The sequence below is a fragment of the Carica papaya genome, chromosome 5 (assembly GCF_054855325.1).
Source record: "Carica papaya isolate Zhongbai chromosome 5, ASM5485532v1, whole genome shotgun sequence".
In the NCBI taxonomy this organism is placed as follows: Eukaryota; Viridiplantae; Streptophyta; class Magnoliopsida; order Brassicales; family Caricaceae; genus Carica; species Carica papaya.
In genome coordinates this window covers 8,835,793-8,852,876 of record NC_142313.1, presented here as the reverse complement: position 1 = coordinate 8,852,876, position 17,084 = coordinate 8,835,793, and the positions used below count along the sequence as shown (strand labels likewise).

At 37.3% G+C, this 17,084-nt stretch overlaps 3 protein-coding genes across 10 annotated transcripts; 2 read left to right on the top strand and 1 right to left on the bottom strand.

The window, feature by feature from the left end:
• The first annotated feature begins 377 nt into the window (after window positions 1-377).
• On the top strand, window positions 378-13,091 carry LOC110810988 (uncharacterized). 8 transcript variants are annotated; one of them, XM_022037328.2, is made up of 7 exons: window positions 378-3,527; window positions 4,514-5,160; window positions 5,302-5,511; window positions 11,633-11,838; window positions 11,947-12,028; window positions 12,298-12,389; window positions 12,655-13,091. In XM_022037328.2, exons 1-5 carry the CDS (start codon window positions 1,181-1,183, stop codon window positions 12,008-12,010), a joined length of 3,474 nt encoding a protein of 1,157 aa, XP_021893020.1. In that variant the 5' UTR covers window positions 378-1,180; the 3' UTR covers window positions 12,011-12,028; window positions 12,298-12,389; window positions 12,655-13,091. The 8 variants fall into 8 exon arrangements, with proteins under 8 accessions (XP_021893020.1, XP_021893018.1, XP_021893017.1 ...); XM_022037326.2 differs by having other exon boundaries at window positions 12,651-13,091; XM_022037325.2 differs by having other exon boundaries at window positions 12,580-13,091.
• LOC148253727 (uncharacterized) lies at window positions 5,520-11,624 on the top strand. The gene has a single exon (XM_088219905.1). The coding sequence runs from the start codon at window positions 6,579-6,581 to the stop codon at window positions 7,275-7,277; it is 699 nt and encodes a 232-aa protein (XP_088076031.1). The 5' UTR covers window positions 5,520-6,578; the 3' UTR covers window positions 7,278-11,624.
• A 481-nt stretch (window positions 13,092-13,572) lies between the features above and the next one.
• LOC110810991 (phosphatidylinositol 4-kinase gamma 4-like) lies at window positions 13,573-16,848 on the bottom strand. Its single transcript, XM_022037339.2, has 3 exons — window positions 16,711-16,848; window positions 14,991-16,579; window positions 13,573-14,396 (listed from the first exon to the last, which is right to left on the bottom strand). The coding sequence occupies exons 2-3, from the start codon at window positions 16,383-16,385 to the stop codon at window positions 13,998-14,000; spliced, it is 1,794 nt and encodes a 597-aa protein (XP_021893031.1). The 5' UTR covers window positions 16,386-16,579; window positions 16,711-16,848; the 3' UTR covers window positions 13,573-13,997.
• Window positions 16,849-17,084: the final 236 nt, after the last annotated feature.

Below are 17,084 nucleotides of genomic sequence, written 5' to 3'. Positions count from 1 at the left end.
CATAAAATATGAAATAATTAATAAATATAATTTTTATTATAATTTTTCATTTATATAATTGATTTAAAAAATTTAAAAACAAAAACATACTTAATGTGATTACATTAGTTAATATATTTAAACAAATAGAAAAAAAAAAAAAAAAAAAAAAACTCAAGTAATGTCTGCTAGAAACTAGTGTATGTCCAAGACCGGACCGGAATGGACTAGACTGGGAACTGAAAAATCTCCGTCGGATTGAAGGCGGCCCGGTACTAGCTTTTGTCCGGTCCGGTCTATATCGAGATTTTTCGATCCAATGTCGGTTCAGACCGGATGGATTCTCATTTATTTATATTTAAAACATTAATTCAAATCATAAATAATTTATACGTATCTGAGGCTTGGCTGATTAAGGGCCGACGAGTGAGACTAAGGAGCAACTCATAAGAGTGAGAGCTGACGAGTGAGGATCGATTTAAGACACTGCCGAAGTTGGAGAGTGAGGGTTGACGAGGGAGAGGTACTGCTGGAGCTAACCACCTGAGGCGCTGGAGCTGAGGCTTGAACGTGGCCGAGTAGCAGACAACGTCGATTGGCGCTCAGGCTTGAACGTGAGCGTGAGGAGTGGAAAACGAGGAATTGAGGGGCAAGTAACAGTCGGCAAGGAGAGCTTGATCGCTTAACGCATTAGGAGAGGAGTGAGGAGATGAGGGCCGGACGGCCTTTTGCTTGAGGCGTTAGAGATGGAGGTTGGAGCAGAGAGTCGCCAATGACATCGATTAGATAGGAGATGAGCCGATTTGGAACAATTAGGTTAGGGTTTTTCATTTCCTTACTGGTGCGGACCTGAACGGAACCGGTTTAGATTTGATTTCCATGCACTTGCCCATGGACGAAAATTAAACCGAACCAAATTTGGTCCGAACGAACCGATCAGTCCGAACTGGAATTTGCACATTCCTACTCACAAACAGGTTATGGGGGAAATTTCGAGATTTTCATTAATGATGCATTGCCAAATTGGGTGCGTTTCAATTGTCGATACACGACGCCGTTCTGGTGCAACACAGCCACACCAACTTACTGACACTATCTATAAGCTAAGTTGAGGAACCAGAGGGGTTTAGGTTTACCTATCGCTACTTAAAACCCTTCCTGCTCTAATGTATTGTTTTTAATATAAACTTAATCCCGATTCATGGAGGTTTTCAATCGTCCTTTCCATAACGGCACTATAGTTTTCTCGGCTCTCACTCCCAAAATTCCCGTTAAAACTTGCAACAATAAAATCTCTCGTAGATTTCAAAAGCCTGTCTCGAAATACAGCAAAATCCTCTCATTCCCTTGCTGTTTCCTCTTACATGCTTCCAGATTTCGCATTTCAGCTCACTTTGGTCGTCCTCCCAGTCGTCGAAATTCACTAAGGAAAAAGCTTCTTCATAATCAGAAGGTGCGTCAAAATCTGATTGCTCTAGACCCGGCTTCTGATTTTGGAGACCCACTTCGTAGTTTTGATGATAAATGGAATTTTCAAGAAAATCAAAGTGACGTTAATGTTAAAGATAACTTTTTAAATTCTGGGTTTGTTGATACGGGTGATTTAGTTGAGTGCAGCGATAAGGAACTAAAACTGAAAAGTTTAGGTGAGTCTCCTTTGGTGATTGAGATGGAAGATTGGCTAAATCGGTACAAGAAAGATACTGGGTATTGGGGTATAGGTTCTGGTCCAATTTTTACAGTATTCAAAGATTTGAATGGTAATGTGGAGAGGGTCGAGGTCAATGAAGATGAAATTTTGAGAAGAAGCCGGGTTGATAAAGGGAAATTTGAGGACTTGACAGATGTACATTCAAAAATTTTGCATGCGAAGTCATTAGCTAAAGAGGTAGAGACAGGGAAAAGTGAAATTTCAGAGAATAGTTCTGTGGCAAAATTTGTTCTCTTGAATGGAGAGTCTGGTTTAGCTAACAGGATCCGCAGTGTGATTCTTCGTCCCGATTTTGTTCCTAAATTATCCTGGGCTGGGAGAAATATATTCTATGGTTTCATTGTGCTTTTGGTGGTGAAAAAAGTATTCACTTTTGGGAACAAGGAGGTGCACTTGACAGAATTGGACAAGGAAATGATGAGAAGAAAGATAAAGTCTAGAAGCGAGAAGGAGTTGTTGGAGAAGGGTTGTATAGAAGTTGTTAAAGAGGCTTCAGAATTGCCAGCGGTATCAATTCGGAAACCTGAGCTGGATAAGCAAAAACTTTTAACTAATATATTGAATGCAACAGCTTCCAAGGATAAAGTAGCTCTCTTGGACTCTTCTAGTACTCATAATGTTGACTCTATTGATATTGATGATAAAATTAAGGAGGTTAGAGAAATGGCGAAGCAAGCTCGGGAGATTGAAGGTAGTGAACAATGTCTGGAAGGTAAGGATGAAAAAGAAAAGCAGCCTGGAAATGAAGAAATGTATAATGAGATGGAAGTGATCGAAAAACTAAAAAATGATATGAGTTTTATCAGTAGCGTCCCAAGTAGGAATAACTGTGAAACTGATGTGTCTATAGAAAGTGCCAAGACTGATTTTCCTGAGTCAGTTGTTTCTGTAGAGAATGCAGCTGTGCAAGCTTCTAGTTCTTCAAAAATAGAAGTTTCAGAAAACATGCAAAACACATCACAAGACTTAAAACTTCGTGAGAATATGCAGCACTTAATGGTCACTGAAGAAGTCATTCAATCTTCTGACATTTCTGGTGGTAAATCATGTATGAAAAAAGATGGTCCTTTTGGAACAAAACCAAGAGTCATACGGTCAGTAAAAGAAGCCAGGGAGTTCCTCTCAAGAGAACGTGAGTCAGAAGAGCTTAATCTAGAACCACTGGTGAAGACTGCAGAGAAAAGTGCTAGCTTTTTAAACTCTCATGGTGATAGAGAATTGTGTGCAAATACAAGACAGGATCCAGATGATATTAACAGAGTATTAGAACCTCTCATTCACCAGTGGACGTCAGAATCTGGATCTGCTCCAGATGCTTGTGAGAAGATTAAAGAGTCCATATCTAAGAAATTTGATTCTGAAGATGCTAATGGCCATGAAGTGGGTATTTCTCAAGGGGTCCTATCATCAAACTGTGAAAGAACAGGGATCAATGACGTAAAAGAATCGCCAGTAAATACAGAAAATTGGTTGGAGAAAAATTTCCATGAAGTTGAGCCCATTGTGAAGAAGATGGCAATTGGATTTAGAGATAATTATATGCTTGCAAGAGAAAAAGTAGGTCCGGAGTCGAGTATAGACACTTTGATGTCGCAGCTTGGTTCTAATGAAGATGAAAATGAACTTGACTGGATGAAAGATGATAAACTTAGAGATATTGTTTTCCAAGTACGAGAAAATGAGCTAGCCGGCCGGGATCCATTTTATTTAATCGACACTGAGGATAAACATACATTCTTCCGAGGTCTGGATAAAAAAGTTGACAAAGAAAATCAAAAGCTGTCACACTTGCATGAATGGCTCCATTCCAACATAGAAAATCTTGATTATGGAGCAGGTAATCAATCGTATCTACGTCTCTTTTGTTCCCTTAGTTGTTTTCCTGAAGAAAAAACAAATTTTGTGAGTTTTCATGTATTGAAAAATTACATCTTCACAACATAGATTAACTAAAATGTTGTATGTTCGGATTGTTGTATGGGGTACTGGTACAAAATACTATAGATGCTAAATTTAGGTTAAAGGGGGATAGGTTTAGTCGTTACATTATTTTGGATTGAAGTTCCATTGGACCACTTCTTAGGTTCATTATTGGGTAGTAAGTGATAGCTGGATAGCAAATTCTGGCCCATTGGTTCTTTTTTTTATGGGAAGAGATTTAGGATTCTAATCCTTCTTGTAGCCACAACAAGAACATTATTGCTCATGTTAGAGATTCTTAAAGAGTGAAGTTAATGTATTATGGGATCTAAATAAGATTATCAATAGATTTTAAGTTTTAAAAAAATGTTGTTTATGGACTCTTGCTCCTCATTTAGACACCTACTTCTTCCATCTTATTTTAACTAATCTCAATCTTGGTAGAAAGTGTGTTAGAACATAACTAATCTAAATTTTGATGGAAAGTTTGTCAGGATATAACTTTTTAGTCTCCTTTTCTGTACCTTTTCTGCTAACTATCTTTGGAACACTCTATCAATTTAGGCCCGATCCTTCTCCTAATTTTAGAAATCAGGATCGAGAAACAAAATCAATCTAAGTGAAGCCATACCACAAACTAGTTTGAAAAATTTGATTGCAGAAGGGTTGAGTGATCTTGGTAATATGTTCACGGTGTAATCGATCGGTATGGCTTCACTGTTATTCCTCAAGTTTGTTTCTCTTATTACAAGTTTGTGGATAAAAGAACATTTTACTGTAACTGTTAAATAGATTGGCTCCAACTATGCAGGTAATTGTAGTCATTTTGGTTATTTTTTCCTTGTTAATCAGTTTAGGTATTAAAGAGCCACTGTCTTTAATGATCTTCTGCTCTTTCTCTAGATGGTATCAGTGTGTATGATCCACCAGAAAAAATCGTTCCACGCTGGAAAGAGCCTACATTAGAGAAGAACTTGCAATTTCTCGATAACTACCAAGAACAACAAAAGGCATATTCTTTGGAGGAAGCTACTGCATCATTCTCAGTGAAGAAGGATGAGCAAGCATTGTTTCAAAAGTCAGCAGAGTCCCCAGCTGATCAGAATGTTGCCAGTTCTTCGGTAGATGATGATTTGAAGAAAAACATACATGATAAGAATATGAAAAAGGTAAAGACAGTTATAGAAGGCAGTGATGGTTCTATCAGATCTGGCAAAAAATCTGGAAAGGAGTATTGGCAACATACAAAGAAATGGTCCCAAGGGTTCTTGGAATCATATAATGCAGAGACTGACCCAGAAGTTAAATCCATTATGAAGGATATAGGCAAGGATTTAGATCGATGGATCACTGAAGAAGAAATACAAGAAGCAGCCGACCTGATGACCAAACTACCTGAAAAGAATAAGAAATTCATGGAAAAGAAACTCAACAAACTCAAAAGAGAAATGGAGTTGTTTGGATCACAAGCTGTAGTGAGCAAATACCGTGAATATGTGGAAGAGAAGGAAGAAGATTATCTATGGTGGTTAGATCTTCCACATGTACTGGTAAGCGTGTGAATCTCAACAGTGTATTTTCTGCTTTGTTTATTTCATAGGGCATCTTGATTCCTATAATAGAAATAGATTCGCAAGTATCTTCAGAATATTCAACTCATGATAAGAAGAGAAAAATCTTTTATCTTTCAGTGCATCGAATTATATACAATTCAGAAGGGGCAACAGCGAATAGGCTTTTATGCATTGGAGATGGCTGCAGATCTTGAGCTAGAACCAAAACCACATCATGTGATTGCTTTTCAAGATTCTGTGGACTGCAAAAATCTTTGCCACATAATTCAGGCTCATTTGGACATGCTTGGAAATGGAAATGCATTTATTGTTCCGCGGCCACCTAAGGTAAACATTTCAGTTTTTTCTTTTGCTTTGGGCTAAATATAAACTAATCTGGTTAGGAGCTCATGAAGGACATGCACAATGGATCATGCACAATCCATCTTTTTATTATTAGATCAGATAACCAACTGTTTCCTCCGAACATATGAATCCGTATCATATCATTTGATATATGGCTCTCTTTTCTTGAATATCAACTTGTCTTCTATGAAAGAATATTATAATTATCATGATCTAATTAAGCTTCATTGGTGCAAGTTTGCTCCTGGCTGGGGCCCAACATAAGAATAATTATGCGAGTTCAGTTTAATCCTCATTTCAATTCTTATTTTATTTTGCACATAATTATTAAATTAGTTTGGATATGTAAGGTTGCATCAGAATTTATGTTCCACTCTTATCTTGAATTTCTAGAAGGTTAATTTTCAGGACAGTCATGCTTGTTTGGTTTAATCCTTATTCAATTCCTATCTTATCCTTACATTTAATTACTAAATTATTCTGGACAGGTAAGATTGCATCAAACTTGTAGAAAATACAGGAAAATAAATTAGTTTCTTTTCTGTTTTGCCTAGTGGAGAGAATCTCAAAATGGTTATAACCATTTATGCAATTCTTTCTTCCCATAAAATTTGTTAGGAAGATTTGTTAGGAAGTTGTTATTTTTGTTGCATTATTTTCTATAAATTGTAGCACCACCAAGAATGAAATTAAGACAAGTAGAAGAGAATTTTTCATTCTTCAAACCTTCATGGTATCAGAGCGACTCTGATCCAGTAGAATCATCCCGATTGAGCTGCAGCCAAAAATGGCCTCGGGAGAACTACCATCTTCTCCACTAGAAATTTCATCGGGCTCTTACCATCCTTCTTCTACCAACCATGGCTTGGTTGAACCATCCTCATCACTCCTCACTAGGCATAAGCTGAATGGTAGCAATTACCTTTAGTGTGTCATCGTCAATATTACTATTCATTTGAGGCAAAGGTCGCGAAGAGTATCTCACTGGTGAACTCTTACCTCCACCGGCGAATGATTCGAATGCTCGAATATGGAAGATTGACAACAGTATGGTGATGTCGTGGCTCGTAAGCTCGATGACGCCCGACATCGCAGAAAATTTCCTTCTCTACGAGATTGCGCAGGAAATTTGGGAGACAGCTCGGGAACTCTACTCTAGTAAGGAAAATACATCAGGTATCTTCGAAATCGAGTCCACCCTTCATGAACTGAGACAAGGTGAGTTAAATGTAACTCAGTATTATAGTCTTCTATCTCGTAGCTGGCAGCAACTGGTCGTCTTCCAAGAAAGGAGATGGAACTGTCCCGAGAACGTCAGAAATTTCCGGTCATTTGTGGAGGAGAAACATATTTTCAAATTGCTGCTGGGTTTGAACAGCAACCTTGATGAAGTCCGAGGGCGGGTGCTTAGCATCAAACCATTACCTAGCATCCGCGAAGTCTTCTCTGAGATTCGACGAGAAGAAAGCCGAAGAAGAGTGATGATGGGTGATGCACAACTAACTCAATCTATCGAAAATGCTTCCGCATTCTCGACAAGAACTCAGGACCTGAGAGGGAAGAAAAGTCAGTCTTGGTGCGACCACTGGAAAAAGCCTGGCCATGTCCGCGACAAATGCTGGAAATTACATGGAAAACCAATCGACCGAAAGTCGCCCAGACCAGAAATCGACCACCATGGCAGTCATGCATTCGCTGGAGAAGCCTCTCTGAGTTCTGTGGAGAGTAGCCCCTTTAGCCCCGAGTAGTTGGAAGCACTTCAGAAAATTTTGACCCAGAAAAATTATCAACCTCCCATCAACGCATTAGTGGCACACAAAGGTAAAATTCATGATTTATTTGTGTGTTCAGTAAAGCAGGTTTGGGTGGTTGATTCTGAAGCGTCGGATCATATGACTGGAGATGTGTCACTGCTCCAAAATTACAGCACATCTGAAGAAAATATTTTGATTAAAATTGCTGATGGGTCTGTCTCCAAAGTGGCTGGATGTGGCTCTGTAATTTTATCTCCAAATTTGACACTTCATTTTGTCTTTTATGTGCTAAAATTAGATTGTAATTTGTTATCAGTGAGCAAGCTTTTTGGAGAGCAGAAATGTGTTACTAAATTTGTCTCTAATTTGTGTGAATTTTAGGACTTGGACACGGGGGATGATTGGTAATGCTAGGATGATTTCAGAACTATACCTTCTTCAAGTAGACACTTTTAGGGGACAAACTCAAAATACAGTATGTGCAAATTTTGTTTCTACAAGTCATTCAGATAATGACTAAAATATCGTGTTATAGCATTATCAATTAGGGCACCCAAATTTCGTTTATTTAACAAAGTTGTTTCCTTCACCATTTAAAAGTAAAAATCCTGTTTCATTTCAATGTGAAATATGTCAATTTTCAAAACACATTCGCAATTCTTTTCTTAGTTTACCATATAAATCTTTTAAACTATTCGCATTAATTCATAGCGATGTATGGGGACCTTCCCGAGTCATTAACATTACCGGAACTAGATGGTTTACATCCTTTATTGATAATCATACAAGAATTACTTGAATATTCCATATGAGAAAAAAATCTGAGATTTGACCTATTTTCAAAAAATTCAATAGTATGATCCAAACACAATTTCATACAAATATTCAAGTTTTAAAATCCGATAATGCATGTGAATATTTCGAAACCTCTTTTGGAAAATATTTCACTGATCATGGCATTATTCACCAAAGCTCGTGTGCCCATACCCCCACAACAAAATAGTATAGTTGAAAGGAAAAACCGACACATCCTGGAGGTTGCCCGCTCAATCATGTTTACCACTCACGTTTCAAAATTTCTTTGGGGAGAGGCTATACTCACTGTCACTTACTTGATAAATCAGATGCCTTCCCCTATTCTCAATTTTCAGTCACCATATAAATTACTCTCAGAAACCTTTCCTGAATCCCATATCCTACATAGCCTACCACTCAGTTTTTAGGTGTTCTGCATATGTTCATATTCATTCACATCTTCGAGGAAAATTTGATCCACGGGCTGTAAAACGCATTTTGTTGGTTACTCTGCCTATTAGATAGGATATAAGTGTTTAGTTTCGGGTACACGTCGATTCTATAACACCATGAATGTTATAATTTTTGAAAATCAACCATTTTATCCCACAACTGATATTTCAGGGGGGGAATTTTACTCAGAAATATCAATTATGGGATGTTAGAATACCTCCTCTCTATTCATCCCTTTTGGAACCTGAACCTATCACCAATACTTCACCAAAAACTACACAGAAAAAACCTGAGCTAATGTCAGGAACATAAAACACAATTCCTGCAAATAATGAATTACGTGTCTACAATAGAAGGAACAAAAACCAAGGAGGGAAAACACTTGAATCAGACAAGCCTTGCCATGAATCTGTTTCGGTTCCAGGTACTCAGAAATTTACAGGTAATGAGACATTTATCCCTGCTAATAATATTGACAATGAATTGCCTATAGTTTTGAGAAAAGGGACTCGAACATGCACCAAACATCCGATACAGGACTATATCTCATTTGGTAAGTTGTCTTCAAAACATCATGCCTTTGTGTGCAGGCTAGACAGTAATTCACCAGAGCCAAAGTCTATTCATGAAGCTCTGGAAATACTAGAATGGAAAGCTGTCATCCAAGAAGAGATTAGAACACTTGAGAAAAATGAGACATGGGAGTTAATTGATCTGCCCACAGAAAAACGTCGGGTTGGATGCAAGTGGGTCTTTACAACAAAATACAATCCTGATGGGAGTATAAATCGATACAAGGCTCGCCCAGTAGCAAAAAGCTTTACTCAGTCTTATGGGATAGACTATCAAGAAATATTTGCTAGAAGTAGCCAAGCATAATACAATCCGCGTATTACTGTCACTTGCTTCTAATCTTGATTGGTCACTATGTCAGCTAGATGTAAAGAATACGTTTCTGAATGGTGACCTAGAAGAAGTATACATGGATATCCCACCAGGGTTTGAACTAACTAATGATCCTCAAAAAGTGTACAAGCTCAAAAAGTCATTATATGGTCTGAAGCAATCTTCAAGAGCTTGGTTTGACAGGTTCACAAAAGCAGTAAAACAAGAAGGGTATGGGCAATGCTAATCAGATCATACACTTTTTGTTAAACATTGCATCTTAGGTAAAAAAACTATCTTGATTGTCTATGTAGATGACATTATTTTGGCAGGAGATTACATTGAGGAAATTCAGAGACTTAAAGAATTCCTAACTAAAGAGTTTGAAATTAAAGATTTTGAAATAATGAAATACTTTCTTGGTATAGAAATAGCCTGGTCAAAAAGGGGAATTTTAGTATCACAACGAAATATGTTCTTGATCTCCTGAAAGAGACCGGAATGCTCGGAAGTAAACCTGCTGACACATCTATGGATCCGACCGTAAAACTTGGATTCAACATCAGTGATAAGAAGGTTGATAAAGAAAGGTACCAAAGACTGGTGGGCAAACTCATCTATTTAGCACACACCAAACCTGACGTCAGTTTTGCAGTTAATACAGTGAGTCAATTCATGAATCAACCAACTAAAAAGCACATAACGAATGTATATCAAATTTTGAGGTACTTAAAGATGACTTCAGGTCAAGGATTGTTCTTTCAGAAAATAAGAAAAATGGATATTGGAATCTTCACTGATGCTGATTGGGCAGGATTAGTAGCTGACTGAAGATCTACATCAGGATACTGTACCCATGTCTGGGGCAATATAGTAACTTGGCGCAGTAAAAAGCAGTCTGTTGTATCTCGTTGCAGTGTAAAGTCTTAATTCCGAGCACTTGCTCATGGAATATGTGAAGTAGTGTGGTTGAAAATGATACTTGTAGAACTGAAAGTTTATGATGGTACCTCTATGAAAGTTTGGTATGATAACCAATCAACCATTAACATGGCCAATAATCCAGTTCATCATGACTGAACCAAGCATGTAGAAATCGATCGACACTTTATCAAGTAAAAATTAGAAGATGGAACTATAACCCTTATGCATATCTCAACAAGTCAACAGGTTGCGGACATCTTAACAAAAACTCTACCAAGAGAAACCTTTGATAACATTGTATCTAATCTAGGTTTACTTAACATCTATGTAAACTAGATTGAGGGGGAGTGTAAAAAATATAGAAAAATAAATTAATTTCTTTTCTGTTTTGCCTGGTGGAGAGAATCTCAGAATGGTTATAACCATTTCTGCAATTCCTTCTCCCCATAAAATTTTTTAGGAAGATTTGTTAGGAAGTTGTTATTTTTGTTGCCTTATTTTCTATAAATTGTAGCACCACCAAGAATGAAATTAAGACAAGTATAAGAGAATTTTCCATTCTTCAAACCTTCAAAATTTTTTGTTCCACTAGCATATTGAATTTCTACTGATTAATTTTCAGGATAATTATGCCCGTTTGGTTTAATTCTCATTCAATTCCCATCTTATTCTGTTGCATCAAAATTTTATGTTCCAACTCTCATCTAGAATGTCTAGAGGGTCAATTTTCAGGATAATCATGCCTGTTTGGTTTGATCCTTATTCAATTCCCACCTTATCTTTTCACTTAATTACTAAATTATTATTATTTTTTTGATGAATTACTAAATTATTTTGGATAGGTAAGATTTCATCGGAGTCTATGGCTGCTCTCATCTTGAATTTCTAGATGGTTAATTTCCAGGATAATTATGCCTGTTCGGCAATCCCTATTCAATTCCTATCTTATCCTTACACTTATTTACTAAATTATTTTGGATAGGTTTACATCAAAATTTACGGTCGACTGTCATCTTGAATTTCTAGAGGGTTAATTTTTAATGGGAATTGAAAAGTTGTTGAAATGTAGTGGGAGTGGAAAGGATTTTCATTGTCTAATTATCAAAATAAGGAATATGGTAGAAAATGGATGAGAACTGAACCAGATAGAACCTTTACTTTTGTTGTCTCTGACAACTCAGTCTAATTTCTCTCTGTGAGGTCTCTTAACTATTTCCTCGGTTGTATAGATAAGGTGTTCATATTTGATTCTCAATTTCTCTTCTGTTTCTTAACTGTTCATAATCCTTTAGGATGCTTTCAGAGAAGCCAAAGCAAATGGTTTCGGCATAACTGTCATCAGGAAGGGGGAGCTGCAGCTCACTGTGGATCAGACACTGGAAGAAGTGGAGGAACAGTTATGTGAGATTGGGAGCAAGGTGTACCATGATAAGATCATGCAAGAACGCTCTGTGGACATGAGCTCCTTGATGAAGGGTGTTTTTGGCGTCGGTAGTAGGTAATGCTTATTTCTGGTACAGCTGTCTAAGATTCAGCAATGTGGATAAAATTCAAGAATAATCTTCTTCGCAATTTAAGACTTTTTTTTTTGCTGGCCTTAATTCAGGAGAAAACGCAAGGGAGTGCTGAAAAGGCTTGGCCAAAAACGATCTAGCAAGAAAAGGAGCTGAGTTTTCTCCCTTAACTGGGTGAGAAACTCAATGATAACCATAAAGCATTTTGTCAGGGATGATTTCCTACCTTAATCTTTGCAGATCTGCATGTGCATAATTCCTGCCAGCAGGACAAGTTTTAACCTGTGTGGTACTATCTTATACCTGCCAGGCCATGTTCTTCATGGAAAACTGTAGCTGGCAGTAACATTTCACTTTTCTAACCAACATGGCACAAATCATTCATCTGCATCTTAAGTACTCAAAAAAGCCAAAAATCTGAAACTTCTTGTGCCTCATTGTAGACTTCTTGGCTTCTAAGAGGAGTTTTAGCTGGACATGCCTTACTACCTGCTGGTCAAATTCCTAAGTAATGGCCTGGAACTGCTTTACCATGGTGAGAGCATAGCACGTGTTCATTGTTTCGCTTCCCTCAAAAGTCTAGAAAACCGTGTACTTCTGTGCACGTGGTAAATGAGCAGAGTATGATGATACTATTCTCTCATTTTCACTTGTGTGATAGTTTTTTTATCAAATTATGCTGCCTCTCTATATGATCATTGTAGTGATATGATGATGTTTCGCAGCTCAAGAATGGCAGTTTTGCACGTATTGTCTCTTGACACATCAGTGATCCGTAAAAATTTTTTCTTGCTAGATAGTTGGCAATCTCAGCAGCTAAATGATTGAGGCTAATCATCAAATCATCTGATAGATTGAATCATTACAGACTTTGTGAGCTAGCGCGAGCCAACTCATGTGAAGGATTATCAACTAAGTAAAATATGTCGGTTGCCTTGATCATCAGTCTTTTTACATGGAAACAGTTTACATGTTCTATAACGGTTCTGTCTCTTGGTTGAATTGATGATTAAGAATTGTTTTAGCTGAGAAGGTATCGAATCAATTGAGAAGAATCTTAGAGACATTTATGCGAAGCCAGTTAGTGGGATCGTACTCTACCAATTTTTGGGTTGAAAGTCCCATGTCATGAGACTACGGGTATGCACAGTATAAAATTGGGTTCTTAGTTGATTCTGATTCTCACACACTGTATCTAGATTAAAGCAAATAAAATTTTCAAATTATCTTTCTGCAATTGATTTAAATAAAAAAAAAAAAAAAATTATGCTGAAGAAAATAATTTGCGTGAAAAAAAAGTAGCTTAGTCTTGTCAATTAACGTTAATAGTTTGCTTGATTTCTTGGTAATGACAGGGTTTGTATAATGTAGAACCAAGTGAAAATGTAGTCTTAAATGATGGAAACCTGACTTGAGGGTGTCATCTCTTTCCATTGTTTTTTTACTTTTCCTTTTTCCTCGCTTGCTTTTAAATTCTTCTATCTGGTTGTAAAAGTTCAATTTTAAATATTTAAAAATTTTATTGTGGTGGATAACTTCACCCTCTTATTTTTATCTTTTAGCTGTTAATATGGACAGAAGAGTGATGGAAGAGGTATTTATGTAATTTACTATTCATTATAAGGTGTATTTTTATAATTTACCTTTGAATATTAAGAATAAAGATATGATTTTACTTAACTAAAGGTTTTATTCGTTAAGTTGTTGAAGAAGAAGCATAAGGAGTTAATTGTATTAATTTCAATTAGAAATAGGAGGGTAATTGTTACAATTACAATAACGTAAAGGGGTAAAAATAAGGAAGACAACCAAACGGACATCATCCATCCACTCACTACATGTTCCATCCAGGTACATTTGCTTTCCTATTATTGACATAGGGCGAAAAAAGGACACAACGCCTTCTATATATATATATATATATATATATATATGTAAGTACAAAACATCACTTAAAGGTACGCCAGGGGGTTCTGTAAAGAGATCAAACTCTCCATAAGTATTTAAACGTCATAGAAATCAAGATATCTAAAAAGGATCCTTTACTTCTCCAACAGGTTTATAGACAATTGAAGACCGCATCAGCTGCTATACATATGCACGAGAACATATGTACAAAAACACAAATAGTACCAACACTCCTCTAATAGTTATGCCCCTTCACCTGACCAGCAATCTTATCCAGACGACCATCCATGATGTGAGACACAGCCTCAAGGAATGCAGCTTCACTTGTGCCAGGGAGAACACACCCCTGAGCTTCTTGGACAATCTCCTCCAGGACAGATTCCTTTGTTAATGTTTCTCTGCACATTATGCTTCCAATCTCGAAGGGAGTTAGCCCACATTCAACTCCTTTCTTCAGAAGCATGGTGGAGATGCGAAGTGTGCAGGCAGATTCAACTGACATGTTCCATCCATGGAATTTTAGAAGAATGATGTCTTCTTCAGCATCAAGTGATTTTATGTAGTCAATGATCTCCGGGGAGTAAGGCTTGCGAGCCTGAGGCCAGTAGAGCCAATCAAATGTGCAATCTTCAAACTGCAAGGGTGTAAAGAGAGAATAAATCATCAAGCGATAACCCTAAAACCAGCAAAAGAGTCAACAACAGAAGCTCTTGACAAAAATCATTTAGGTTTTCAGTGGCAGTCAAATAAGTTCTGAAGGCACCTTGCCTGTCTATTGTAAACGGGACACATCCTTTTAAACAAGTATGAACTTTACAGTTTCTCCCAAAAAAAAGTGTAAATTTGCAGCAAATAAACTGAGTTTCTAACATAAGCATGATAAAGAACGTGGTTAAGAAAAGGAAGAATGGAAAAAAAAGACCATGTTTCCATAGAACCATAAATTTAGTGGCATACAAATAATCAGTTGTAAGTTTAGCAGCACAAAAACATTTCTAGCATAAAATCTATATATAAAAAACTACCCGCATCTGATCAGGTAACCACTTCATGTTAGTTCCATGGAGGTGATCCAGATTCAGACATTACTCAGCAATTTACAATTTAAAAAATCTATACATAAAGGAAAACCATTCTAAAAGCAAGAAACTGGAAAAGGATCAAATACTGTTAATGACCACAAGTATAAAGGGCAAATAGTTATGCACATAGTAAATGGAAAACTTACACTCTCAGGCAAGCAGTATCCATGATCAATTGGAATAAGTACAGTTTGGCCATCTTTATCCTTGCTCAATAAAATATTCCCAGCATGCCTATCTGCATTCGCCAATCTTATATCTAATACAGAGATTTTATGCACCTCCTGAAGTGGAAATGAGGAAGGACCCATATCCTCGCAGCTACCGTTATTCTCCATAAACATCTGCAATGATCCAATCTTGAACATTATCTGCCCAGGATGGTTAAATCCACGATGAAAGCACTTAACCATAACTGTAGGAGGTACTCCAGCAAAACCTTTTTCATCACCAAATAAGCTGCGGCACCCACTTTTTGGATGATCCAAAATGTAAGCAGCAACTTCCCTCAATGCTCCTTCTCCAACTCTTGTTCCCTTCTTTAACCCTTCACCACTTGGTGACAATGGTAGGCCCTGAGGGTTGTTAACAGCCAAAGGTTCCTCATCAATCGGCTTAAAAACAGCAACAAATTTCTCGCCTAATGAATCCTGCATGAAATAAGCTCCTCCTGTACCCTCTCTGGACCTGACAGGATAATTTCCACTATCTAATCCATCAAAACTGGTGTTTATCATATCTAAAACCACTGAAGGTAACTTAACCTTGCGATTAATAGTGATTGGCTCCAAAGAGAAATCCCTGTCAGGAGGCTTCCTTGGTAAAATCCCTTGGTCAACTTCATAACTTCTTTCATTCTTCTCACTGGCATCGTAATGTCTCTGTTTGCTCTCTGCATGAACATCATAACTCTTCCTTTCATTTGACTGTGTGGCCACAATAGATAATTCAAAATTCTTCTCAACAGGCCTAGGACGAACTTTTGCCGATTTTCGGACAAACAAATGCAACACTGCATCATTGTGTTTACAAATGTCATCAATAAGCCTCTGTTCCTCCAAACTCTCCCCATCATAAACAACTTCCTGCTCATCAAGATCAACAAATTCTTTTCTTCTCTTCGCAATCTGCTGTTTCACATACCCAACGTCCCTACCTCTTTCAACATGAAAAGTAAATTCTTTCCCGCAGGCGGTCTTGACATTAATGACCTGAAGGTCAGAAACCCTAAGAACCAAATGAAGAACATTTCCATCAGTCACACCGTAATCGCTGACAAGAGAATCGCTCCGAGACAACTCACGGCCTCCGCATACCAACTTCTGATTCTTCACAACAAACCCTTGACATGATTGAATCCGGAGTTTCACAGATTCAATTGAATCAGACTCCAATATACGCATTGGAACCATCGACCCAGACAAAGCAAGATATATTACAATTGATTCATCCACGCATAGATTTGACAAAGAATTTATACGATCAAGCGAAAACAAGGGTTTATTATCAACAGGACTAAGAGCAAGACTGGCAGAAGACATGTTTTTGGCTGTTGATGCAGAATTTCAATTAAAAAGAATTTGTTTATTTCCACAGATAATGCATGTGTTTTTAGATCAGCTCAGACTGAAACCCAAAAAAAATCCCAAGCCTAGATGTTCATGCTCTCCTCTCCAACACAAACCTAAAGAACGAATCTCCTTCAAGCCCCAACAAATCACGCCCCGAACCGAACCTTAGGAACAATCACACAGATGAATGAAAATTAAAGTTTGAGAGATGAGGAGGCGAATTTGTACTTAACTAACTACAAATTAAAAGAAAAAAAAATAGATACAAGCTCAAATGCAGAGACAGGATTCTTACCAGAAAGGAAGAACCAAGGAGAAAGGAAGGAGGAATCGACCTTAAATTGCTAATCTAATTTTAGTAAACATGGTTCAGGTTTTAGATTAATCAATGGCTTGAAGACTTTTATGGCCGTGAAAGACGAAAAACTAACAGAGAGAGCGGGAGAGAGAGAGAGAGAGAGAGGTGGGAAGGGAAGACGCGTTTAGCCGTCGTCGTTTTATAGATTACAAGAAAAAATTCCCAAATTTGACCAAGTTTTTTTTTATTAATTTTATTACATCCTTAACGTCATTTTCGAGATTTATTTGTTTGTGATTGGTCAAAGTAATAGGATAGGAGGATTTTTATTTTCCTATTTGAGAAGTCAGAAGATGCTTTATGACATAAAG